The 27,502-nt window shown below is 44.3% G+C and overlaps 1 protein-coding gene and 1 long non-coding RNA gene across 3 annotated transcripts; one reads left to right on the top strand and one right to left on the bottom strand.

Moving 5' to 3' along the window:
• Nucleotides 1-43: 43 nt before the first annotated feature.
• Nucleotides 44-13,734, bottom strand: LOC149473132 (uncharacterized). Of its 2 annotated transcripts, XR_016313503.1 has the most exons (4): nucleotides 13,089-13,733; nucleotides 4,565-4,637; nucleotides 1,909-2,200; nucleotides 44-130 (listed from the first exon to the last, which is right to left on the bottom strand). It is a non-coding gene; the product is annotated as an uncharacterized LOC149473132 (long non-coding RNA). The 2 variants fall into 2 exon arrangements; XR_016313501.1 differs by lacking the exon at nucleotides 44-130 and having other exon boundaries at nucleotides 484-2,200; nucleotides 13,089-13,734.
• Nucleotides 13,312-27,477, top strand: NME3 (NME/NM23 nucleoside diphosphate kinase 3). Its single transcript, XM_089682651.1, has 5 exons — nucleotides 13,312-13,440; nucleotides 14,984-15,114; nucleotides 18,257-18,358; nucleotides 21,602-21,714; nucleotides 24,582-27,477. The coding sequence occupies exons 1-5, from the start codon at nucleotides 13,395-13,397 to the stop codon at nucleotides 24,697-24,699; spliced, it is 510 nt and encodes a 169-aa protein (XP_089538777.1). The 5' UTR covers nucleotides 13,312-13,394; the 3' UTR covers nucleotides 24,700-27,477.
• The last annotated feature ends 25 nt before the right edge of the window (nucleotides 27,478-27,502 follow it).

A 27,502-nucleotide genomic window follows, 5' to 3' on the forward strand; every position in this document is an offset into this window, starting at 1 on the left:
ACCTCAGACATCTCACACCCTTGGAAACAAAACAAAACATATGTTAATGACCATTCACATGTCAAATTCCTCAGGAAGACCCCCTGCCAGGTGACCTTCATGACTCACTCCACCAGACACCTTTCCCACCCTTGGAAACAAAAGAAATGTTAATGAGAAACTCAGAGCTAAGCTAATCTCAGCACATACTGCTCTCTCTGCTTCTACTCTCTGTATTTCTCTGAAACTGTCTGAAATAGTTAATAATTGACCACTTTTCAGTGCATTCTGGGCATTTGGGAGGTTCTCCTGTGCTTATCTTCAAAAAACGCTTCTAAAAGCAAACGCACATAACCGTGCATAAAGGCGTTATGCAAACATGGCTAAACAGACGTTTTTTAACCTACGTTTTCTAGCAGTCAGTTTCCATCGTTCAGAAGTGCCCCGTGTACATGGGGCCTAAGTGACTGGTAGCCGGTCGCAGGCCACAATGAAATTAAATGGTTTAGAATTTCAAATTTTTTATTTTGAATAGCATAATGAAGACTTTCCTTCTGCAGCCCCTGAATGCCAATGGGAGAGAGAGGAGGAAAAGCTAGCTTTCAGAGGTTGCAAGAGGGAAATGTAGAGCATCACTTCCTGTATATTATTATTATACAGGATTTATATAGCGCCAACAGTTTGCTCGGCTCTTTACAAATATAATGGGAGACAATACAGCAACAATACAATTCAATACAAGAGGGTTAGGAGGGCCCTGCTCCTTGGAGCTTACAATCTAAGATGCAGCCCCTCTTGTGTAAAACAGAATGTGCCAGGGAGGCCGCACAGGCACCCCTGGAGCATGGAGCAGGGCCGCCATTGTGACCCCTTACATTATACCAGTGCTTGGGGGTGTGTGGTAAAAACACGTCTCACTTATGGGGTTTTACCCCCCCCTCCAAAACTGCAAATGTAAACAAGCCCTTACTGTTCTGTGCCCCTATTAGGCTGCTCTCACACTAAGGCTCTGTGCTTTACCTGCACAGTGGGTTCAGCGTACCTGCGGTTTCCCTGCGGGTTTGCCATAGACTTCTATTACTGTAAATCTTGCGGGTGTGGTGCACTTTCTAAAGGGGACCAAACCAGCAGGATATAATAGAAGTCTATGATGCAGGAAACCCTCAGATGCACTGCACTGCACCTGCAGATCAGTGCAAAGGCAGCCTAATAGTTGTTAACCCTTTTAAAGGTGCTAATATGCCCATTGCAAAGTGCAGTGTATGTTTTGTTTGATACACTGACCTTTTCTCCTCTCTTCTGGCTGCTAGAAAGGTCCCAGTGAAGTGTGCTTTGTATCATTCCACCTGGGGCAGGAGTTGGCGCTACAGAGGAATCATCAGCGTATTTGGTCCTGCTCTCTCCGTGGCTGCCTGCTTCTTCCAGCTCTGATGCTCTGGGATGGCGGGTTAGCAAGCCCAGATTGCGATCAACAGGTTGCCAACCCCAGGCATGTGCTTCCCTGATTTAATGTTGGGGGGCACATCAGAGGGCTCTGAGGGCCACGTGGCCTGCAGGCCACAGGTTGAGCAACCCTGCACTATACTTTCTGGTTCAGCTTCACTACTTTATGGGTCTCTTCTTCCTCAAGGGACGGAGGTGATGATGCCAGGCTATTATCCAATTAGCAGGCAGGAGAGAAATCTACAAAACTGAAATAGGAAACGTGTGCCACTTGCATGGCAATGGGATGTGAATCACAAGACTGGCCAAATAGATTCAAAAATCCTTTTGAAAGCATAAAACAAACAAAAATACATGTATGTATTTCAGGTTTTTTGACCTCCACTCACTATAGTACGCAATATTGATCTGAGGTCAGCAGAAAGAATCGGCAAGTGCTGTGGGGGACCCAGGAGATCAAAGATCGAAGGTTGATAGGAGACTAACCAGGTGATTGAAGGTTGGTTTCAGAAGCAACTTCAGCAGTGGAGCGGTGTTCAGCAGTGTGGGCAGCAGGAGAGGTAAGTATTTCTTCCTTGCAGGTATGTCATTTTTAAAAGATACTTTGAGTAAGTGCTAGAGTTGATTTAATATTCATACAAATCATTCTGGTGGCTGCATTATCCTCTGTAGATTGTTATTTTTTTTTTATAACAGTGTGATTATCTGTATACAGGATCCCATCAGAGCTACGGCAGGGAGAGGACTGGACTAATTCCTGGATGGTGAAGGGTAATTCCTACAAAATAAGGAAGACGAAGGATCAGGTGAGACTATGTTGTCTTACATAATCATCAACTGCATCCTATAATAACTTTTCATATGAATTAAAGCAAACCTGTCTTGGAATTTTAAATAAAAAAAAAACAAAAACGTTTCTTGCTAAATTAGCTTCTGTTGAGCAAAGCCGCCTGCAGAACCTTAATGTGGTGTGCCATACTTCCAATTATTCTTCTACCCACTGGCCTTTACATGTAGCATATGCAAGTATCAGGTTTTTTCTTGAGCAGGAATCTTTTTTTTTATTTTTATTTCTGCAACAGAATTTCTTTAGAGAAAACCACTCAGTACTGGCCAAGAAAAAAAAAAAAAAAAGACACACCCATAATGGTACATAATCTGTTAGTGGGTCAATAGCATCGGCCGATTTTCGTGGTTCCTCCCCTTTTCAGTGATCGGGCATGTTGCAAAATTCGTGAAAAACGACCGATTTTCGACTCAATGATGGTCAAATCAAACAATCGTTTTTCCGAAAAGAATACGCGCATGAGCTGTGACCTGGAAGGAACAGAAGTTTTACCTGTTATATGGGGTGAACTTGGTCAGCCGATTTTCGAAATCATTGATGGCACCATTGGATTACCGAGCGAATGACGTTTTTCGGACGAAAAATCATTTGGAATTCGACCCATGTATGGCCCGCATTAGGTTACTCCTCCTATGAAAGCCCAATTTGTGGGTGTGTCAATGGATCAGTGGTGGCAGTGCTCAGTTGCCACTACCTCTGTCATCATTAGCAGACATCAGCCCTGCACCATTCCCAGAAGTATACTCACAGCACAGTACTGGAGCCTTATTCTGTCGGTGACCGGGGGGGGGGAAGACCAGGTAGAGCTGGACTGCAAATTAACATGTCCAGCCACCATTCTAGTACACACTGCTATGGTTGTGGTGTGGCAAAATGTATAACATAGGTGGTGTTCATAAGGCAGTACTCCCGCCAAAATGAGACTCAGTAAGGTGATTGGGCCACACCACAACCACTCTGCAACCATGTGTAATGTAGTAACATATAACCTCCAAGCTGCCTGTTAAATTCCTCTGAAAATCAAGCTTTTACAGGCACTGGAGCATACATGCCCCCTACATGTGACAGCGCTTGCCTTGTGAGGTTCCCGGAGGCAAGTAGTGTCCATCATTAATAATCGTCTCCTTGGTTAATGCATAATCAGAAAGCAAACAGGGAATGGGGTGTGCACTTCTGACAACGCTCTCAGGAACAGGCCCACCTAGGTAGAGGGGACAATGTGCATCATGCCTTTTGTCACATGGGGGACAGGAGCCAGAAGAAAAAAACTTCTTATTTGAAACTTCTTCTTTGAAGCACCTAGCCTTAAGTTATTTTATTTTGGGTCTACTTCAACAATGCGGTCTCTGTTCATATCCTTACAAAGCCTTAAGCTGGCCATACAACAGATTACTCTCCTCCATCCAAGCTATACAGCACGGAAGGACAAAACCTCCCCTGCTGGATTATTGCTGGATTATTGCTATCTGACAGATATCAGAGTACCCGAAGAACAGCTCAATCTGATTGGATGCAGTCATTGTTCCGCCAACAATTTTCCACCTGGCTCCTTTGATTTTTTTAAATCAGGTGATGTCAGGAAGGAGATGGCCAACAAGGCCACCCACTAAGCATATTCAATAATGTATGGCCAGCTTTAGTGACTAATGTCCCATACACATGATGAGAATATCGGACAAATGATCGTCCGTTGTTTTTTGCATTCTAGTCTCATATCAAAAATGAAGAGGTTACTAAAGTTACAAAAATTCTTGTACAACAGAAAGAAAATTCAGTAGTGATGCAATGTATATGTATTGTATACCGGGACGAAAATTGTACGATCTGGTATCGTACGAGAAAAATTTTCGTAACTTCAAAAAATTTCGGATGAAAGCTGTTTACTAACGATTACATTATCGTATGAAAATACCCCTTTGAAAGCAGTATTTTTCATAAGATTTTCTGATCGTGCGTACTAGGCTTAAGACCATAATTGCCTCACCACTGATCTGACACCGATTATGCTGTTTATGGGAATACCTTGGTAGAGAAAACCATTGTTTCTAATGTTGACCATTTTCACCTACAAAGATTTACCAATTTATGGGGAAAATGTCAGTGACCATGATCTGGACAGATCCTTCCACTACACATGGACTTGTGCAGAAACTGCGCCGATGTATCAGTTATGCCATACACGTACACCAGTGTGTTCCAATAGGATCGAAGACAATCACATTTCTCCTTGTCATACTCAGGGAACAATCTGCTCCGTCTATGGTCAGCAAAGATTTATTTTCTGTACATACTTACCATAAGTCCCTCCTTGTTTCTTCCCCCCAGGATGTACAGGCTTCCATTGCTTGGGTCCGGCAGGAAAGCGGGTCTGTAACACAATGAAGAGTCACATCATCAGATCATACTACGACCATCTACACGGCCTTCCCAATTACACAAGATGCTGACCTATCTTATGTCTGAAATAAAAACTGTCTGCAGTACCCAACAGCAGCTGTGGATCATGAAAGACTGAAAACTGACTAGTGGCTCTGAATTGACAGTTCTTTTTTCAGACCCTCTTGATAAATGAGGACTGCTGTATCATAACATATCCTGTATAAAAGGCGATCAGTATTATTACAGGGCTCAGGCCTTGTTCTATGTGGTACCAGAAACAATTTACAAAGTTTATTTAGTTATACAAAGTGAATGAAACCAAAGGGAAAATAACGCCCTTTTGTGACTGGATGCCATCAATTATATTCTTAGAGAAGACATGATAAAACTTGATTGATTGCGTGTTTTTTATTTGCCATTGTTCATAAATCAGCAAAAATACCTACTCAGAGATGTAGAGGGGTTCTTGGATGAGAACCTTAAGACTTCTGGCTCTTTAAGTTGTTATGCAGATTAAAAACTTTGCAGTACAAATTGTGCTCCTTTAAACAGCCACACCGTCTTTTTTTCAGAGCAGCCTGTATTTCTTCTGAGGTTACCTGTTGGTTTTTCTTTGTATCCCACACAATTCTTCTGCCAGTTATGGCTGATTGAACAGTACTGACTGGCATATTCAAGGCTTTGGATATCTTTTTATACCCTTTTCCTTCTTTCCTCCGTTACCTTGTTAAGCAGGTCTATTGACAGTTCTTTTCTGGATGGGATGAATGGAGGGGTGTTGATGGATGGGATGAATGGGAGGAAGTATATGGAAGGGATGAATGGGAGGAAGTATATGGAAGGGATGAATGGAGGGGATGAATGGAGGGGAGTTTATGGAGGGGATGAATTTAGGGAAGTATAAGGCTGGGATGAATGGAGGGGACTATATGGAGGGGACAAGTGGAGGGGAGTGTATGGAGAGGATGAATGGAGGGGAGTATATGGCTAGGATGAATGGAGGGGAGTATATGGCTGGGATGAATGGAAGGGAGTATATGGCTGGGATGAATGGAGGGGAGTATAAAGCTGGGATGAATGGAGGGGAGTATATGGATGGGATGAATAGAGGGGAGTATATGGAGGGGATGACTGGAGGGGAGTATATGGAGGGGATGAATGGAGGGGAGTATATGGAGGGGATGAATGGAGGGGAGTGTAAGGCTGGGATGAATGGAGAGGACTATATGGAGGGGGCAAGTGGAGGGGAGTATGAGGAGGGGAGTATATGGAATGGATGAATGGAGGGGAGTATATGGCTGAGATGAATGGGGAGTATAAGGAAGGGATGAGTGGAGGGGAGTATATAGAGGGGAGTATATGGATGGGATGAATGGAGGGGAGTTTATGAATGTGATGAACGGAGGGGAGTTTATGGATTTGAGTTTATGGATGGGATGAATGGAGGGGTGTTTATGGATGGGATGAATAGAGAGGAATATATGGATGGGATGAATGGAGGGAGTATATGGATGGGATGAATGGAGGGGAGTATATGGATGGGATGAATGGAGGGGAGTATATGGAGGGGATGAATGGAAGGGAATATATGGAGGGAAAGAATGGAGGGGATTTTATGAATGTGATGAATGGAGGGGAGTTTATGAATGAGATGAATGGATGAGAGTATATGGCTGGGATGAATAGAGGGGAGTTTATGGATTTGAGTTTATGGATGGGATGAATGGAAGGGATGAATGGAGGGGTGTTTATGTATGGGATGAATAGAGAGGAGTATATGGATGGGATGAATGGAGGGGAGTATATGGATGGGATGAATGGAGGGGAGTATATGGATGGGATGAATAGAGGGGAGTTTATGGAGGGGATAAATGGAGGGGAGTATATGGATGGAATGAACGGAGGGGAAAATATGGATGGGATGAATGGAGGGGAGTGTATGGTGGGATGAATGGAGGGAAGTACAGTGAAGGAAATAAGTATTTGATTCCCTGCTGATTTTGAATGTTTGCCCACTCACAAAGAAATGCTCAGTCTAAAAATCGAATGGTAGGTGTATTGTAACACTGAGAGACAGAATAGCAACAAAAAATTCAATAGAAATGCATGTCTAACAAATGATGAACTGATTTGCATGTTCATGAGGGAAATAAGCATTTGATCCCCTATCATTCAGCAGGATTTCTGGCTGCCAGGTGTCTTTCATACAGGTAACAAGCTGAGATTAGAAGTAGTCTCTTAAAGGGAGTGCTGCTAATCTCATTTTGTTACCTGTATAAAAGACACCTGTCCACAGAGCAATCAAACAATCAAATTCCAAACTCTCTACCATGGCAAAGACCAAAGAGCAGTCCAAGGATGTCAGGGACAAGATTGTAGACCAACACAAGGCTGGACTGGGCTACCAAACTATCACTAAGCAGCTTGGTGAGAAGGTGACAACAGTTGGTGCAATCATTTGCAAATGGAAGAAACACAAAACAACTGTCAGTCTCCCTAGGTCTGGTGCACAGTGAGGAATCATCCCAGAACTATACGTGAGGATCTTGTCAATGATCTCCAGGCAGCTGGGAGCACATTCACCAAGAAAACAATTGATAACACATTATGCCGACAAGGATTGAAATCCTGCAGTGCCTGCAAGGTCCCTCTGCTAAAGAAAGCCCAGTCTGAAGTTTGCCACTGAACATCTGAATGATGCAGAGGAGGACTAGTTGAAAGTGTTGTGGTCAGATGAGACCAAAATCGAGCTCTTTGGCATCAACTCAACTCGTCGTGACAATGACCCAAAACACACGGCTAAGCCAACAAAGGAGTGGCTCAAGAAGAAGCACATTAATATCCTGGAGTGGCCTAGCCATTCTCCAGACCTTAATCCAACTGCAAATCTGTGGAGGGAGCTGAACGTTCGGGTTGCCAAACGTCAGCCACCAAACCATAGTCTTCCTAGCGGTCTGATTATGTCAGTATTTCTGTGCTCAAAACGGTAACATTTTTTGCATGGAAATATGTATTTTTTTTTATTGTAAGCCTGTAATTCTTAGGAATAACTCACTGAAATCTGTCCGAACAAGATTCTAGTAAACATCCCGGGTATGTTAAAATTTGAAACACGAAATCATAAATTATAATTTAATAAATAATCATAAAAAATAATAATTTAATAATAATACATTTAATTCAATAATATAATCAAACCAAAAACACTGAAATTTGAAATAGAGCGCCAAGTTCGACCATCACTGAGCTTAGTCTCAAAATCGTTTTCAGTGTCTGATGATGAATTTCCCCACAAATCATTATTTATTTATTTCAGGTACTTGTATAGCGCTGTCAATTACGCATTATCACTCCATTCTGCAAGTGGTTCTGATTTACTATCGCTGTTCTCTAGCTGGTCTAAAACCGCTTTTGACCTAAAGGGACGCTCTTTGGACGCCATGGACATTTCTCAGTTTCCAGGCAGAAAGAACAGTAAAAATGCAGGCAGGGCACAGGACAAAGCACTCGGGACAAAATGTATGTGAAATGGTTTGATACAGTAATGTTTTATTATGTGATTTTAGTGTATTTAGTGAATGTCACTTTTTGACATTTTTAAATTTCCCGCCAGTTCCGTCCCCGTACGTCCCAACGTCGCAGGAACCGGAACCCAGAAGACAGATGCCGGCATCGGCCGGAGGACATTGCCTTGGGACGCTGCAGGAGGAACATCGCGGCAGCGCAGGACAAGGTAAGTAAAATAGGTAAAATAGGTGAGCGCACAAACCACAAATGAGTTGCTAGCATAAAAGGATCGACCCCTTAATCCTCAAACAAAACATAAAACAAATATGCAGCACTATGAAATAAAGTGACCAACTGCAAAAGGTGCAAAAAATTACTGCGCAAGATTAGTGAGACTATATAAATATAATCAACAAAGTGACGAGTGAAAATGTGAATGGATGTGGAAAATCAATTCAATAAAGTGAATCCAGTGGTCAACAATATGATTATAGACCATATACAATAATAAATTCAATAAAGTGCTCTTAAATCAATAGTCCAGTAAACTCGTGTCTGGATGAAATCAGATGAAGATCGATATAATGCTCCAAATCGCAGGAGCACTATTCAGTAACTGAGAAGCAAGAATGTTAAATCAAAAATCCTGTGCTTGTGACTTCTTATGGTGAAGAAATGAGGTGTGCTTGCACTTACCAGAAGCACAAGTTGTATGCGGATATAATAATAATCTCCAAAAAGGACCCTGGTAGTCATCATGGATCTGGTCAGGGACAAAGGGGGGGGGGCTCCACTGGCATTTAACAATGTGGGTATCTTCAAATTACTTATTCTTCAGGGTGGTATTATCAGAAATACTGCCTGTACCTCAAGCCAGGACAAGGTAAGTGCAGAAGGGATCCCAGAGCAACGCTGCAGGATATTCCCAAGTGTAGCTCGGGGTTACCGCTTGTGGTGCTGAAACTTTACCCTACATTCGGGAATACCGCCAGGGGGGTTAATGACTTGGAGAGGATCTGCCAATAGGAGTGGGCCAAAATCCCTCCTGAGATGTGTACAAACCTGGTGGCCAACTACAGGAAATGTTTGACCTCTGTGATTGCCAACAAGGGATTTGCCACCAAGTACTTTACAACAGCATCCTTCCCCTGTCCTGCCCCGACCTGGCCACGACTGCCTATAACAACTCGCTGTCAGCCGCCCTAGACTCGCTAGCGCCTTTAACCAAACGAAACATCAGACCCCGACCGCTTCAGCCCTGGCAGACTGATCACTCCAAAACTCTCAAACGACGCAGTCGTGCGCTGGAGCGACTATGGCGCAAAACCAGATCCCAACTAGCATACACCCGTTATAAATCTGCCTTCCACACCTACACCTCCTCCCTCCACGCTGCCAAACAAGCCTACTTTCTGACCCTCATCAATACCCTCTCCTCCAATCCTCGCCGGCTCTTCTCTACTTTCAACTCTCTACTCTCTCCGCCCCCACCTCCACCCAGTACCTCACTCACTGCACACGAGATTGCCAATCACTTCAAAAACAAGATTGACACAATTCGCAGGGACATCACCACTGCTCAGACTCCCACCCCACCTATCATCTCTCACACGGTAACCCCCTCAACACCCCTCTCCCTTGGCCTCGCCACGGTCCAGACCTCCACCCCACCTAACATCCCTCACACTGAAGCCCCCTCAACACTCCACTCTTTCGACCTCACTACCACTGAGGAGGTCACTAAGGTCTTCTCTGAAGCCCGCCTCCCCACCTGCCCCCTCGACCCTGTCCCCTCACAACTCCTACGATCTCCCTCCTCCTCCATCCTACGCTCCCTCACCCACATCTTTAATCTCTCCCTCTCTTCTGGCACATTCCCCTCCCCTCTGAAGCACGCGCACATCACTTCCATACTTAAAAAGCCCTCCCTGGACCCCACCGACCCGAACAACCTTAGACCCATCTCCCTGCTGCCATTTACATCCAAACTCCTTGAGCGCTTAGTCTATAATCGCCTAAGCTCTCACCTCAATGACAACAACCTGCTCGACCCCCTACATTCCAGCTTCCGTCCCCTACACTCCACCAAAACAGCCTTACTCAAACGCACCAACGACCTGCTAACCACCAAAGCTAATGGCTACTACTCAGTGCTCCTACTCCTAGACCTCTCTGCGGCTTTCGACACAGTCGACCACCCCCTCCTTAAAAAAAATGACACTCCCTTGGCATCAGAGACTCCGCTCTCTCCTGGCTCTCGTCCTACCTATCACAACGCTCCTTCAGCGTGACCTATAACGCTACCACCTCCCCCTCACTCCCCCTCTCTGTTGGGGTCCCTCAAGGCTCTGTCCTCGGGCCCCTTCTCTTCTCCATTTACACCTCCTCCCTTGGCCAACTGATACACTCTCACAGCTTCAACTACCACCTCTATGCCGACGACACGCAAATCTATCTCTCGACCCCTTGCCTCACCCCTTCAGTCTCCGCCCAAATCACCAGCCTACTGAATGACATATCAGATTGGATGTCGCTCCACTTCCCTAAACTGAACCTCTCCAAAACCGAGCTCCGAGTTTTCTCCCCAGCCCACGCACCCCCCCCCCACTCACTTCTCCATCACGTCCAACAATGCCGCCATCAAGCCCACCCCACAAGCCAGAGTACTTGGTGTCATTCTAGAATCCAATCTATCCTTCTAGCCCCAAGTCCAATCGCTAATAAACTCATGCAGACTCCACCTCCGCAACATCTCCAAAATACGCCCATTCCTAACCCCAGAAACCACTAAACAACTCATCCACTCCCTCATCATATCACGACTCGATTACTGCAACTCCCTCCTCACTGGCCTGACTCACCACAGGCTATCCCTACTTTATTCTACCCTGAATACGGCGGCCAGACTCATCCACCTCACCAACCGCTCCGTTTCCGCCACCCCCCTCTGCCAATCCCTCCACTGGCTTCCGATTGCCCAACGGATCAAATTCAAAATGCTAACACTGACGTACAAAGCTGTCCATAACTCTGCTCCAAAATACATCACCGACCTGATATCCAAATACCACCCAAAACGTACTCTCAGATACTCACAAGACCTCCTTCTCTCTAGTTCCCTGGTCTCCTCATCCCATGCCCACCTCCAGGACTTCTCCAGGGCATCACCCATCCTCTGGAACTCCTTACCCCAATCCAACAGACTATCACCTACTCTCCTCTCCTTTAGGCGCACCCTGAAAACCCACCTCTTCAGGGAAGCCTACCCCGCCCTCTGCTAATTGCCGATCTTCTCCACTATTCCTACCACTCCATCCCCCACAGCTTTTCCTCCTGTACCACTATCCCCTCCCTCCTAGATTGTCAGCTCCAAGGAGCAGGGCACTCGAACCCCTCGTGTATCGCATTGTATTGTTATTGTACTGTCTCATGTATTGTCTCCCATTGTAATGTACAGCGCTGAGCGAACTATTGGCGCTATATAAATACTGTATAATAATAATACTAAGTCATCTTTTGTGAAGGGGATTAAATACTTATTTCCCTCATGAACATGCAAATCTGTGCATCATTTGTTAGACATGCATTTCTATTGAATTTTTTGTTGCTATTCTGTCTCTCAGTGTTACAGTACACCTACTATTCGATTTTTAGACTGATCATTTCTTTGTGAGTGGGCCAACATTCAAAATCAGCAGGGGATCAAATACTTATTTCCTTCACTGTATGTGGAGGGATGAATGGAGGGGAGTATGTGGAGAGGGTGAATGGAGTGGAGAGGATGAATGGAGGGGAGTATGTGGAGGGGATGAATGGAGGGGAGTATGGGAGGGGATGAATGGAGGGGAGTATGTGGAGGAGATGAATGGAGGGCAGTATGTGGTGGGGATAAATGGAGGGCAGTATGTGGCGGGGATGAATGGAGGGCAGTATGTGGCTGAGATGAATGGAGGGCAGTATGTGGCTGGGATGAATGGAGGGCAGTATGTGGCTGGGATGAATGGAGGGCAGTATGTGGCTGGGATGAATGGAGGGCAGAATGTGGCTGGGATGAATGGAGGGCAGTATGTGGCTGGGATGAATGGAGGGCAGTATGTGGCTGGGATGAATGGAGGGCAGTATGTGGCTGGGATGAATGGAGGGCAGTATGTGGCTGGGATGAATGGAGGGCAGTTTGTGGATGGGATGAATGGAGGGCAGTTTGTGGATGGGATGATTGGAGGGCAGAATGTGGCTGGGATGAATGGAGGGGAGTTTATGGCTGGGATGAATGGAGGGGAGTTTATGGCTGGGATGAATGGAGGGGAGTGTATGGAAGGGAGTGTATGGAGGAGATGAATGGAGGGGAGTATAAGGAGGGGATGAATGGAGGGTGTATATGGCTGTGATGAATGGAGAAGAGTGTATGGAGGGGATGAATGGAGGGGATGAATGAAGGGGATGAATGGAGGGTAGTATATAGCTCTGATGAATGGAGGTGAGTGTATGGAGGGGAGTATATGGAGAGGATGAATGGAGGGGACTATATGGCTGTGATGAATGGAGGGGAGTGTTTGTAGAGGATGAATGGAGCGGAGAGTATGGGGGGGATGAATGGGTGGGATGAATGGAGGGGAGTATATGGCTGTGATGAATGGAGGGGAGTGTATGGAGGGGATGAACGGAGGGGAGTGTATGGAGGGGATGAACGGAGGGGAGTGTATGGAGGGGATGAACGGAGGGGAGTGTATGGAGGGGATGAACGGAGGGGAGTGTATGGAGGGGATGAACGGAGGGGAGTGTATGGAGAGGATGAATGGAGGGGAGTATATGGCTGTGATGAATGGAGAGGAATGTATGGAGGGGATGAATGGAGGGGAGTATATGGAGAGGATGAATGGAGGGGAGTGTATGGAGGGGATGTATGGATTGAGAAGGGTTCAGACATTAATACCTGCAGTCTGATTTGTGGACACAAGATGGCGCAGTGAGATGAGCCTATCCATCCTAATCCGGGTACCTTTCAGTCAGGAATAGTTCGGTTTTCTCCCATCTATGTCCCGGTGCCGGTTGGTCCAAGACTACAGCGATATATATATATATATATATATTTGTATCTTGTGTCTTCTCGCTGTGTATTTAGAAACACTTGTAACTGCAAATCGGCTTTTTATAGATATCCTGAGGGGTGGCAACGTGCGCGTTCTCGCGTGTGCCGGTTTTGGTGACGTGCGCGGCCCCGGCTCCTCCTCTTCTCGCCATGATCTGTCTGATGCTGACCATCTTCGCGCACATTTTCCCCACAGGTGAGGGGTCGGTGTGGTGGGGCAGGAAGTCGTGGTCCTTCTAGAACGGTACATTGTATGCTCTCTGCACACCGCGGGGCCCATGTGGCTCTCTGCAATGTTGCTTGTGGCACCCGTTGTACTCAGAGCATGATGCTCCTTCTTCTCCTATCCAGGAATTGGGGTCAGTCTGTACATAATAAAGCCATGTATTCATGCTCCATGATGGAAGAATGTAGCTGTAGAGCCGTCCTCGTGGTGCCCTGAGCCCTCTTTGTATGGAAATGACCCTGTGTAGGGGCGGGCTTTGGACCCCCTTCTATAGGGGGCTCCTTGGCCTTGCAGGGTCCCCTGGAGCCCCCCTGACATGTGCTCCCCCAGCTGGGACTAAATCTTCACATGGCACTTCCAGCACTCCTCCTGTGTAACAATAAAAGCAGATCCAAAAACTGGATAATAAGCAGCCAATCAGCTGTCCAGGATCCAGCACCCAGCCAGTTTCACTCTGTGACCTCTCTCCCTGGAGCTGACATCTTTACTGTGGGTACCTGAGTGTCACGGGGGGGGGGGGGGGGGTGCCCACTGCACATGCGTGAGCGGTGCTGCACGTTGTGAACGGTCCCTCAGTCTTCTGGGACCCTCCTAGGTGGAGGGGGGCCCTTCTGCTTCCAATCACCTAGGTGGGGGGCCCTTCTGCTTCCAATCACCTAGGTGGGGGGCCCTTCTGCTTCCAATCACCTAGGTGGGGGGCCCTTCTGCTTCCAATCACCTAGGTGGGGGGGCCTTCTGCTTCCAATCACCTAGGTGGCGGGAGCGGGTATCTGTCAAAATCAGGTACCCCCTCCTCCTCCCCATAGCTCCATTTCACAAATAGGAGTGGGGGAGGAGGCCTTAAAGCAGAACTTCCCCTTTTGGGTGCAGCTTTACGGCCACGCTTGGGGGACACATGTAGTACGGACTGTGCACAGGAAATAATGGGACATGAAAGGTTTGGATTTCAGGCATTCTCCCCAAGTACAACCCCTGACAAGTATGGAATCACCACTCTTAGAAAATGGTCATTCAGTTGTTTAACCTATTGGCGCCAGCGCCTCCCGGCCCTTTAAGGGTTCCAGAAGGCGGGAAGCAGGCGGGGTTTTAGGGTCATGTGACCGCTGTGATTCGCCTTCACGGCAGTCACATGATCGGGAAAGGTCCCTTTCGAAAGAGGAGATCGGGACCTTTCCATGAGTACTGAACGTGTGTGCTGGGAGCACGCAGGGTTCGCGTTCTCAACACATATTTTTTTTTTAATAGAACGCAAATGTGCGGCTGCTCGGCGTCTAGGCCCAGATGCCGGGAAACCGCACATTGGCTGGGGCCAAGAGGTCAATTGTGCAGAAAGAAAACCAATCGCAGGCAGGCCTCAAAACTATTTCATTGGACATTCCAACCTGTCATATAGCAGAGAGCAGGTAAGTATTTTTTTTAAACAATTGCCTTTAATTATCACTTCAAATGCTGTAAATGGTAAGTGTACAACTAGGACTGGATACACATTATTAACCGTCTGTTTTCTCTATAGCATGGACGGGGATTAATGAGCGCACATTTTTGGCCATAAAGCCAGATGGGTGTCAACGACGTCTGGTAGGAGAGATCATCAGACGATTCGAGAAGAAGGGCTTCAAACTGGTGGCCATGAAGATGATGCAGGTGAGTCAATATCTCAAGTATAAGAGACATTTATCAAAGTGACACAAAGGACTGTCAATGTTCCCATCTAACCAATCAGATTCAAAATTTAATGGTTCCAGTGTTAGAGTGATGATGAAAAATTTAGCATTTTGTTCAAAATTTTTGTTTTAAGAACGTTCGTTTGCTCTTTCAAATGTTAGTGGGATCAAAGCAAAAGTTCATTTTCGACCAGTGATGAGAAATTTGAAGGAGCAGAATGGAAATTTTTTCTAGGTCAAAAAAATTCTGTGATTTTCAGAAAATTACATTCATTCCAAAAAAGAAAATTAAAAGCAAAGTAGATTTTGTAGTACTTTCGAACAACATGTTCCAAATCATTGAATGTACTGAGAATTTTTGTACAGACGTTTGTAGTGTATGGCCAGATTTTAGGGGTTATATGGTAAGAAGCCAGAACTTTGTCTATGACAAGACAGTCGAGTTACAATGCAACTCGAGGAGAGATCATACATAAGCTTTTTTTTTACCTGTTATCAAGAGAGGCAGATTAAATAGACATGCACTGAAGGAAAGGTGATTACAGTTGCTTCGTGTGAAGGGGTGCAGAATTTAGGGTTGAATTCAGGAGCCAATGTGTAAAATGTAGAAGGCAACAGAAATAGTCTCCTGCTATTTATAGTAAGGACTCATTCACAACATCTTGCATTGAGTTGCACAGATCAATGCAGACTCAGTGCGAGGAAACATAGAAAACAACTGTTTGTTACGAGCCCTGCTCACCACATAATATGGAGTGGGTTGAGGTGCATTGCATAAAAATTCAGACTTGATGCATTTTTTGCAGCGCACCTCACCTCATGTCAGTACAACTCGCCATAAAGAGATGAATGAATTCTCATTTTAAAACGTTTCAGCAAAGTTTAAAAAAAGGAGAAAAATGGGTAGACCATGCCTTGTGTTGTAACAATGCAAGGCGTGACCACTACACAACAGACACTAGCCTGCATCCCGAAATGGCCCATTTTAGAGTGTAGGCTGGCATGAATGAGCCCTGTTAGAAGAAGCCTTAAAGTGATTCTAGAAGAAATAATTTTTTTTTATAAGTAACAAACATGTTATACTAACCTGCTCTGTGCAATGGTTTTGCACAGAGCAGCCCCCATCCTCTTTTTTGTTGGGTCCCCCGCTGGTGGTCTTGGCTCCTCCTTTCTGCCGAATGCCCCCAGTAGAAAGCTTCCTGCTATGGGAGCACTTGAGCTGGCTTGTTCCCGAATTGCGCTCTGTGTGTAAATTCACACATGGAGCGTGGCTCAGGTCCTGCTCTCTCCTCATTGGCTCACTGGCTCTGATTGACTGCAGCAGGACCCAATGGCTCCTGTTGCTGTGTGAGCTGATGAGAGAGAGACCCAGGAGAGCCGTTGCTCTCATACAAATCACTGGATGTAGATAAGGCCCGGGTAAGTATAAGAGGGGTAATTGATATTAAAATCTGTGTTTAAATGCCACATCCCTAATATTGTGAATACCATATTTTTCGCTCCATAAGACGCACTTTTTACCGCAAAAAAGGGGGGGAAAATATCAGTGCATCTTATGGAGTGAATATACAGTAAAGCGGTCGGTCCGGTATTTCCGCCGCCACCATGTCAGAATACCGGGCCGGCCGCTCAGCTGTTCTTACTTGTTCCTCGGTCCAGCGCTGCGGTCTTCCCGCGCCGGCTTCTTCCCGCAGCTGGCTTCTTCATCTTCTGACAGCTGGGTGCCCACTGCGCATGCGCCAGAAGCGCTGCGCTTTGTGAGTGGTCCGGCGTCTCATGACAGGTCCCAGAAGACGCCGGGCCATTCACAAAGCGCAGCGCTTCTTGCACATGCGCAGTGGGCACCCGGCTGTCACAGATGCCGGGGCGGGAAGAAGCCGGGTGCCCACAGTAAAGGGAGGACAGCTCCGCGAAAGTGGGAGCGGGTACCTGTCAAATTCAGGTACCCGCTCCCCCTCCCTCCCTAAAGGTCCGCAGTGTCTGGTCATGCCCTGTACTGTCTGCAGTCTCTGGTCATCTCCTGTACTGTGTCCGCAGTCTCTGGTCATCTCCTGTACCGTGTCCGCAGTCTCTGGTCATCTCCTGTACCGTGTCCGCAGTCTCTGGTCATCTCCTGTACCGTGTCCGCAGTCTCTGGTCATCTCCTGTACCGTGTCCGCAGTCTCTGGTCATCTCCTGTACCGTGTCCGCAGTCTCTGGTCATCTCCTGTACCGTGTCCGCAGTCTCTGGTCATCTCCTGTACCGTGTCCGCAGTCTCTGGTCATCTCCTGTACCGTGTCCGCAGTCTCTGGTCATCTCCTGTACCGTGTCCGCAGTCTCTGGTCATCTCCTGTACCGTGCCAGCAGTCTCTGGTCATCTCCTGTACTGTGTCCGCAGTCTCTGGTCATTCCCTGTACTGTGTCCGCAGTCTCTGGTCATTCCCTGTACTGTGTCCGCAGTCTCTGGTCATTCCCTGAACTGTGTCCGCAGTCTCTGGTCATCTCCTGTACTGTGTCCGCAGTCTCTGGTCATCTCCTGTACTATGTCTGCAGTCAATTGGTTCAGAATATTTATTTTCTTGTTTTTCTCCTGTAAAACCTAGGCGCGTCTTATGGTCAGGTGCGTCTTATGGAGTGAAAAATACGGTATATACCAACGAAAAAAGAGAGACCTGAAAATGTGTAGAAAATGAAAAGTTTACAATATCAAGGAGCAGCAAATCTCTTTTCATGTAATCCAAATTCTTTGTAAACTTTGGGTTCATTCTTATCGGCTTGGGCTCAATGCATTTCATGGACATAATCCACTTCTTCAGAAGCCATCACCATATAGACATTTGACTACTGATATAAGAACAAATACAAACAAAATATCACAAAAACATATTTTTTCATTCTGGCATAATAGAGCATCATATTGTAAGTGCACCAGAAAAGGGGAGAGAAAACAAAAAGGAGGAGAGGAGCAGTACTCCCTGGAAACCCAAAGAGGGGAAGGAGAGGGTGCAAGCCACATAATGTACCCATAAATATATACATACATCAAGACCTATAAATGAAAAGTTACCTCCAAAAATAGGTGGCTTCAAATATGTATGTACTTTAGAGCTGTATCTATGACTTTTTTCTTATTTTCACACAGGCATCAGAGGCACTGTTAAAGGAGCATTACTTCGACCTTCGAGACCGTCCATTCTATGGCCGCCTTGTGAAATATATGGGCTCTGGACCGGTGATTGCCATGGTGAGAACTAAAGAACCCCATTATTGCACATTCGCACCTCAGTTTACCATTGTCTTGGTATATTTTATTGAACAGGAAATGTGATTTTTTTTTTTTTTCTTAACCACTTCCAGTCCGGACACTTTTACCCCCTTCCTGTCCAGGCCAATTTTCAGCGCTATCACACTTTGAATGACAATTGCACGGTCATGCAACACTGTACCCATATGAATTTTTTTGCATTTTTTTGAGACAGATAAAGCTTTATTTCTGTGGTATTTATTCACCACTGGGATTTTTATTTTTTTTTCTATGTAAATGAAAAAGTCAAAAAATTTTGAAAAAAAGTGTTTTTCTTATAAAATTTTGCAAATAAATAATATTTCATCATAAATCTTGGCCAAAATTTATTCCGTTTTATCTTTTTAGTAAAAAAAAAAAAAAACACAAATTAGTTTGTAACCAAAAATTATAATTTTTAAACATTTTGTTTTTTACATTTTTTTTTATTTTTTTATATTATTATTTTTTTTTTTTACATACTGTCACCCTAGTAGTACAGTGTCACCGTACTACTTGTGGGGGGGTGATGAAGATTTTTTTTTTTTACACTGATTGCTTTTACACCCATAAAAGCTGTAAAAGCAATAATTTCTCCTTCTCTCTAGCTGCATTCTTCCAGCCATTGATAACTACTGTGTGAGCTGTGATTGGTCACAGCTTGTCACATGGTACAAGGCTGTTGTGAATAGCCTTGTACCATGTGACCTCTGTGATCATTCACAGATTTCACATGTAGTAAGCAATGATGTCAGAAGTGACATCTTGCTTACTACTCTGCATGTGATCACTGATTGGCCAATCAGTGATCACATGATCGAGACCTCGCACAGAGGTCCCGTCCAACGATCGGTGTTCCACTGTGTCCGGAGGACACAGCGGGCACCGGATCGCGGTTCTGCGCGCTCCCACGGAGCGCACACAAGCAGGGTGCAGGGAGGCCGTTTATAAATGGCCACCTGACCCTGCACTGCCACTGTCTGGTCGTTTATATACAACGGCCGGACGGGTGGTGGTTAATTACCTGTTGATTGTGTCACCAAATTCAGAGCTTTTCTGTATTATCTCAGGGAGTCTTCCCATTTCTTATTGTGTTCTACAATACAGATACTGCCTATGATGTGGAGATGAGGGGAGGGATTTAGTAGTTTTTACCAACAAATACAGGGCAGGGCTGAAAGAATTTCTTGCAATTTCAATCCAAAAAAAGAACAAGGAGTGCATTTCTCGCAGATCAACGGTTATTTGTCTATACTTGCAGGGTCTGTAAAGTGATAAAATATGGGGAAATATATGTTATTGCAGAGATGTACTGCATATGTTTATTTTATTATTTTGCTCTGACATACATGTTAAACATGACATTTCCAATCCTTTGTTTTTAAATACAGTGTCCTGTCCTATTTCCTTGCTGTTTAAACCTTGCTCAAACAGCTACCTGGCTTGATATTATAAATAAACCAATAAAAGCTGGAGCTTCCTGAGCCCCCACATGATAGCAACATAGGCTGTTCCTCAGCTTCTATAATACGCTGTCAGATATTGGATAACCATTAAAATGCCATATTCACCAAAGTGTCTGCAAGAACGCAATTTTCTCTAAGAGATTAAATATACCCTAATAGAGTGTTATAGGAAGGGAAATTTTAGTACAAGGGCAATTATTGTTTGTTCACATTTCTCCTGTCCAGCTCGTTCTAAGTCTACACAGCAGACAATGTTTTACTAGGCAGTACATACCAAGTCTACATTTGAAGGGCAGACTGGTCCTGACACTGATGCTTCTCTTAGCTTGCAGATCTCTCTGGCCGCTAGCCTTGCCTTCAGTCCCGCAATGGTGATAGTACAGCTCTTCTCCTCCTTCCGCCTATTCAATGCACAGCCTTTCCTACAGTGCTGCCTTATCTCCACAGCTCTTCCACCCTTAGGTCGCAGCCCTCTTGCAGCCGCTAATCTGTCCTGGAGCCTTCCCCTTACAACTCTTCTGCCCTTAGACTGGAGTCCCCACCATCCTTACAAAACACAGTAAAGAGCGCTGCTCCTTGTGCAATAAAATAAATCACATTTTATTAAACAAAAGATTACTACTTACAAGTGTAGTACTGACAAACTTCTGATATAAAGGGGTATACTTCCACAGGTCTTTTTTTGTCCAAGGCCAGCACCCGAAAACAGACTGCTAACTGGAAAAACTCTCTCTCCTATTACACTGCTACTACTAACCCAACACGTTACCCTGTTTCTGCTGTGAAGAAATAGCTCTTTGTTAGATCATGTCTTGTGCAGTGTGGTTCTGAATGGAAGTGGCCTTGTATTAATTTACACCAGTGGTCTCCAAATTTTCTGAATACAGGGCCAGTTTACTGTCCTTCAGACCTTGAGGGGGCCGGACTGCGGCCAGTGGGAGTAGAAAATCTCTTGCCGTGAATGAGAGTAAAGAATGTCCCAACGTTGGTGTCAGTGGGAGAAATAGTGCCTAGGGTTGCCACCTCATCCCTTTAATTCCGAACTCATATTAATTACACAGGTTCTGTGGCTGATTAAGGTGGTAGTTAAACTCATCTAGTGCCTTATCTGCATTAAATTAGCCTCAGAACCTGTGTAATTAATATGTGTTTAGTTTTAAAGTAATGAGGTGGCAACCCTAATAGTGCCCCATCATTAATGTCAGTGAGAGGAATAGTGCCCAATTGTTGGTATCAGTGACAGGAATCATGCCCCATTGCTGGTGTAGAAGGAATAGTTCCTTGTATCAGTGGGAAAAAAAGTGTCCCAAGGGCTTGATAAAAGCAAGAAAAGGGCCACATCCGGCCCTCGGGTCGTAGATTGGAGACCACTGATTTACACTATACTTAGAATAACATTATATTAGTGTTCCTGAAGACCCTTTGGGGTTGATTTACTTAAACTAGTGAGTGCAAAATCTGGTGCAGCTGTGCATGGCAGCCAATCAGCATCTGACTCCAGCTTGTTCAATTAAGCTTTGACAAAAAAAAAATGAAAGCTGATTGGTTTCTATGAAGAGCTTAAAACTAAAACTCTTCAGTTTTAGTAAATAAAGCCCTTCCTGTCCTGATCATCTTTTAGGTCATATAAGCATTTCTGAAATAGTTTTTCATCCACTTTGCAATTCACCAAGTATACAAAGTATGATGTGATTTATATTAGATTTGTGTGTGTATTAATGCTTCATGGTTTTTGCAGGTCTGGCAGGGGCTGGACATAGTGAAGACTGCTCGTCTCATGATGGGGGAGACCAACCCAGCTGATTCCCTGCCTGGTACTATCCGAGGGGATTTCTGTATAGATGTCAGCAGGTAAGCCACCTCGAGAGATCCTCTATATTTTCAGGACCCTTGCACAGAGGGTTCCTGTCTTCACACAGCTCCCAGGTTTTCTCAAGAAAGGCTATTGCACTAATTGCAGCACAGCTTTCATGAAATACAATAGTTCTGTATGGGAAGCACTTCGTTTCACTGATCAGGTTCGAGTGTTTTACTGTAAGTGCTTTTGTTTAGTAGGGGAGGTGGGAATTCCTCCCCTACTAAATAGCCTTTGACAGTGCTCGGAGTTCATATTTTTTTTTTTGTCAAAATACAGTGTTTTGTGTAATTCGCTTTAGAGGATCTTGAATCCTTTATCTGCATTTGTCGTACAGCTGTGTGATTCCCAGCTTTCCTAAATTCAAGATTATTACAGATGGAAATCATGCCCAGATTCATTTGGCTGTACCCATGTCCATCCAAACAGCTGTCATGTTCATTTACTACAAGCCTTTCTATCGGATTGGGATGTATGGAGTAGAAATGACTTCTCACAATGGTAGACTGAAAGCTAATCCAGAACAGGACACCAAAAAGATGCATAGAGTGGACAATGGCTTTCTCTGGCTGCTCTGATGACTGTTTATCGATTACTACTTAAAGGCTCAGAGTACTGGGAAAGCTGTCAGTTGTCCTCTGATTGTTTTTCTTTCACACCAGTTTACATCTATTGGAAACTCCCTGTCAGGCTGTGTTTTTCTATAAGGGATTGGTCTGCCAGTACTTTGGGTAGCAGGGTTAGTGGGGGCAGCACCAAGTCTTACAATTTATAGACTGTGATGATTTGTCCTAATTTTGTTTCTCACTTTTTGTCCACTTATTGACATTTGTGGCTAAATTCTGCAGAAAACTGTAGGGTGAATGGGGTGCAGGAGATGTTGACAGGAGTCAGAAGGCTCTTTATTGCCTTTGACACATCTCTCACTTGTTGTTTTTTTTGGAGCTCTATACAGGTAAAATGTAACCCAGCATGTAAAGCAGACAGCATGCTTCCACCAACAGTACATTCTAGCATTCATGATTACTAAAATAACCGCATGACGCAAGGCTGGAATTTTACAAAAGAGGCTGGGGCAGAGCATGGTGATTAGAGTTTTTACTTTCCCCTGGTTTCACTTGCTGCATATTTTAATTGGGTCATTGACAACTGAACTTTTATTCTAAATCCGCTAAATACATTCCAGGTGCTTTAAAACAGAAATTGTTCAATGTCTTACAGATTTGTTTTCTTTAGAAAGCAGTTACAGCATGAGTAAATAAGCCTGTTCTCTGCCAGCATGCTGCATAGGAGAGTAGATAAAATTAATATCTATATTATTAAAAATGCGCCGTTCAGGATATATTCTACAGAGCAGCAGCTGGTGACGTCACCAGTGCATGCACTCTGAAGGAACGGCATGCCATGTAATTTTTTCAGAGCTGTGTGCTGTGGCCGAAACTCCCATGTGCATGCACGGGAGCGACGTCATTGACAGCTCAGCCATTCAAACAGCTGCAACCTGGGAACCGGGAAAAGAGAACGGGTGAAGATGAAAGCCCTGCTAGCGGTGACAGCGCTCTGCTGGAGGGCTTTGTTTAAATATAGGTTTCACATAATGTGCTAGTATACAATACATTCTAGTACATTATGATACTACCTTGCAGGGGGAAGCTTTTTTTTTTTCTTTAACAAGTTTACTAGCGCTTTAAATAAGTCTGTAATGTCCTCTTTTCAATCTGCAAATATCCTGCTCCTTACTGGTTGGAATGCTCTAGATCTGACTCAGCAGGGAATTGTGGGACATTTGTAGTGAGACCACTGCTTCCACAAAGACAGTAAGTGTTCTTCTCTATAGCATGCTTTCTAGGGTAAGGCTGTTCTATTCAGGATGTACCTGTTTTTAAATAAAAACTTGAAGAATTTGCACAAGATTTTCATGTACCAGTAATGTATAATATACCTGCAATCAGCCGATTTAAACTGAAAATTGAGTTGGGCTTTAAATGGAGGTCAATAGTGGCAACCTCTAGTACAGGGTTCATTTAAAAGAGACGTATGGCCAAAAGTGTTTGAGGGTAACAGGAGTGCACTTACGTTTGCTCTCTTAAGACCCAGAATAAGCCAACAGTGGGCTACGGGACAGCGGTGACTGACAGTCACTGCTCTCTGCAGACAGAACTGAGCGATCAGTGGTCCTGTGATTGTCAGTTCTCGGGCTTAAAGCCAACATGGGACAGCTGGAGCATCACAACAATTTGTTTATATTTTTTTTTTAATTGCCAAACTTCTTTAAATGTTCTCCTTCTTTTGCTTTTTTTTACTGTTTAGGCTACATTCACACATGTGCATCTTAAGTCGTAGGCAGAATCGCCGCAATTCTGCCCTCAAATTCAAGACTTTGCTAAAATGACATAGTGTGGAACCGTGTGTTCAGATACAATTCATTTTAATGGCACTTGATAACATGGTGCAGTTCCGCTGCAGAATATATTGCGCTGCAATTGCGGCAAACCGCATCGCACGAAGCGTGTTGCCCCAAAGAAGTTCCTGCACTTCTTTCGGTAAACACACTTCATGCGATGCTGTTGTCCGTGATTGCAGCAAGATTTAGCGTGTGACAATTGCAGCAGAACGGCACCGCATTTTCAGGTGCCATTAAAATGAATGCCACTGGAATATGTAGTTCCGCAATTTGTTATTATAGCAGATTGTATTGAAATCGATTTAAAATGCCCATGTGTGAATTCAGCCTTAGAGAAAATTACTGATATTATTAGGGATGTTTTGCAGTATTGTAAGCAGTCCTCTCTGACATCCCACCCCTTTCTGATGCATCAGTCTAGTTGGGAATGCTTTACCTGTTTTTTTATTATTCCTCCAGGAATGTCATACATGGAAGTGACTCCACAGAGAGTGCTCAGCGTGAGATTGCCCTGTGGTTTAAGGATGATGAGCTGATCTGCTGGGATCACAGTGCTGAGAGCTGGATCTATGAATAATCCATTAAGGAATAGAGAAGCTGTTACAGAGTATGAAGTGGATTGACCTCATTGGGAATAACAAAAAAAAAGTGTAAAAACTTGAATGTAAGGCAAACTAAGGGGTTACAATGTGTAAATTGGTTACTGGGGGGCATCTGCAAACACTAAATCTTTCCGTCCAATCAGCATTCAAGGTAGTTTTTGCCACCTTGTGTACCTCCAGCTCTCATATTAATACAGAGCTTTAATCCTTTCTTGTAAGGGATAAAAAATTAATTTAAATGTTACATGTGCAAAAAGACGCTACATAGCACTGTTATTTGCTGGAATTAATAAAGTTTACAGGGGTTAGTTCTGCTGATTGCCCCCACTTACACCAATAGCAGTGACTTGTTGGCAATATGAACATAAGGAAAATCAGTGCAGCTTTAGCCTTTTTGACCTACAAATAATACTGTGGTTTTCTTTAAATAAGGAAACTGGGATCATAAAATGTCTCAGTGCCGGAATGACATCTGTAAACTTGAATATTTTTGAATGTATTTGTTGAAGTGCTTTTGAAACCACAGACCCTTGTATGAGATTTATGACTGTTAAACATGTGATAGCCCAGCCGGCTGGGACTTGTTGTAGGTCCATGTGTTGCCCCATTCTCAACAATATCACAAAACTACTGTCATTTCTATGAAAGTAGACTTGCAGCAGAATACCACTACTCTTGAACAGCCACCCACTGGTACCCAACTTTGTTGCACCCCCTCATCCAGTTGTGTGGTGGAGTCTGGTGCTTGGGAGTTTGGTGGAGTATGTGATGTGATCCTCTAAGGCAGCACACACATGATTAATTTTCTTTTGTTCAACCAGCAAGTTGAACAAAAGAAAATTTATCGATTCCCCATCCACACATTCCAGGTGGATGAGGGAATACCTCCTGTGAAGCTGTTGTATTCTGACAGCGTGGAGGCTTCCCCGCTGTCAGAATACATTCATCAGCACCACTGGCTATAGCTGGCGGCACTAATGAAGTGAAAAATTTCCAACAGGCTGGTTGTACAGAAGTCGATTGAAAGATCAACTTCTGTACAACCAGCCTGCCCATAGATGAATCAAAATTTCGATCCATCTGTGGCCGGCTTAATTCCTCTAGGATTCAGTGTTCTGACCTGAGCTACCTGGGCTGTCTTCATGGCCTGAACACTATAAGACAGGGAAGGGATCACAACATAATCCCTGTTTAAACTTGGACACAAATTGAGATGGAACTTGTGACTCCCAACAGGAAAACAAAGCAATGGGAATATTGAGTATCAGTAGGTTGGAGTTGAGTTCCCAAGAGAACCCTTCTCTTTACTATTTTAAAGTGGTACTTCTTTCTGGTAAAGCAACCAGCAGCTAAAAACCTTTTATTAACCATTTATTATATTAGTTTTAAGAAGCATTAGATCTTCTGTCTTGTTTGTGATCTCCACCCATTGCAGGGATTTCCTTCACCTTTTCTACTTCTACAGACATTGTTCAGGAAGGGAATAGTGGGGAAAGTCTCAGCATTTGGGTCACCGATAGCAATAAAAACCCAACAAGAAGTTCTAACATCACAGTCTTAGGAACTAAAAGAAAAAAAGAATAGCTGGAGTTGCACTGTAAACGAAGCCCTGAAATACCTGCCAGTAGAGCAACACTCCCTAAAGTGTTGGTTTCTGCACAGACTGCAGGAGGAAACTCATCATCGATGGAGTTGTGTTCAGTGGTTCAGGAAGCCGGAAAGGTATTTACTTTTCTTTCCAGCTACAGCTTTTGTTCATACTTATATTTAAAGGCAAGTCCACCTTTACAAACATGTTACATGTTACACCCATATGTAGAATGCAACATGTTCCTAAGCACCCTTATACCACCTCCAATGCCCCCCCCCCCCCCCACCGTGACATCAGACAGGGGTTCTTCTCCCCCGCAGCCACTGTCACATTTAAAATTGGTGCTGCTGTGCGGGGGTTCTGCCCACACAACTCATTCATTCACAGCGATACACTTGTAGTCCATCTAATCTTCCTCCAGCTTTCTACCTGAAAGCCCATACAGTAATACAGGCAGAAATTTGGGGGTAGAGTGTGCAGGAACCTAATATTGCACCTTCAATCCACTGATTGTGGGTGCAATGCTTTGTAGGCTTCTGTGGAAAAAAATAATAAATGCACATTTTTCTCCCTGCAAAATATATGTATTTGGTTTTTTTTTTTCCTATAGGTGAACTTAGCCTTTAAGGGCAGTCGCTTTAAAGGGGAACTCCAGACTGTGTTGGACCCATCATTATCTTTTTGTTAATGTCTGCGTCCCAATTGGAGATTTTTCCTCACTCCATGTGCTCAGTGAGATTGTTACTGAGACAGGAAGGGAAACATGGACATCAGTGAAAACCTGATGGAGGTTCTAACCCCTCTTACTCTATTCAAAAAATGGCTAGAGTGACAAAGTTAATAACCACAGAAAAGGTCTGAAGAAAATGGAAATCTGCTGTCATTTTACTTATTCATGTCAACAGGCATTCTAGTTAAATGCTGCATTTTGTATTCAAACCCATGCGGATGCATTTAAATGGAAAACACCAGGTTTGACAAGAAAAGGCTGCATTTGAACTTCTTTGCTTGCTTGTGAAAAAAGTGTGTATGTCTACAGATTGTATGGGCGGGAATGGGTTAACATAACAAAAGTGCATATACACTGTTTACAGGGATAATGATTGTTTTCTTTTTTCTGCCATTTTGCCCCATTTTATAATAAAATCTGTTCCAGGAAGCATTCCACTTGTGTGTAATTTCTTTTG

Source organism: Staurois parvus, unplaced genomic scaffold (assembly GCF_062004578.1).
Source record: "Staurois parvus isolate SC_StPar_1 unplaced genomic scaffold, SC_StPar_1.0 ptg000018l, whole genome shotgun sequence".
Taxonomy (NCBI): Eukaryota; Metazoa; Chordata; class Amphibia; order Anura; family Ranidae; genus Staurois; species Staurois parvus.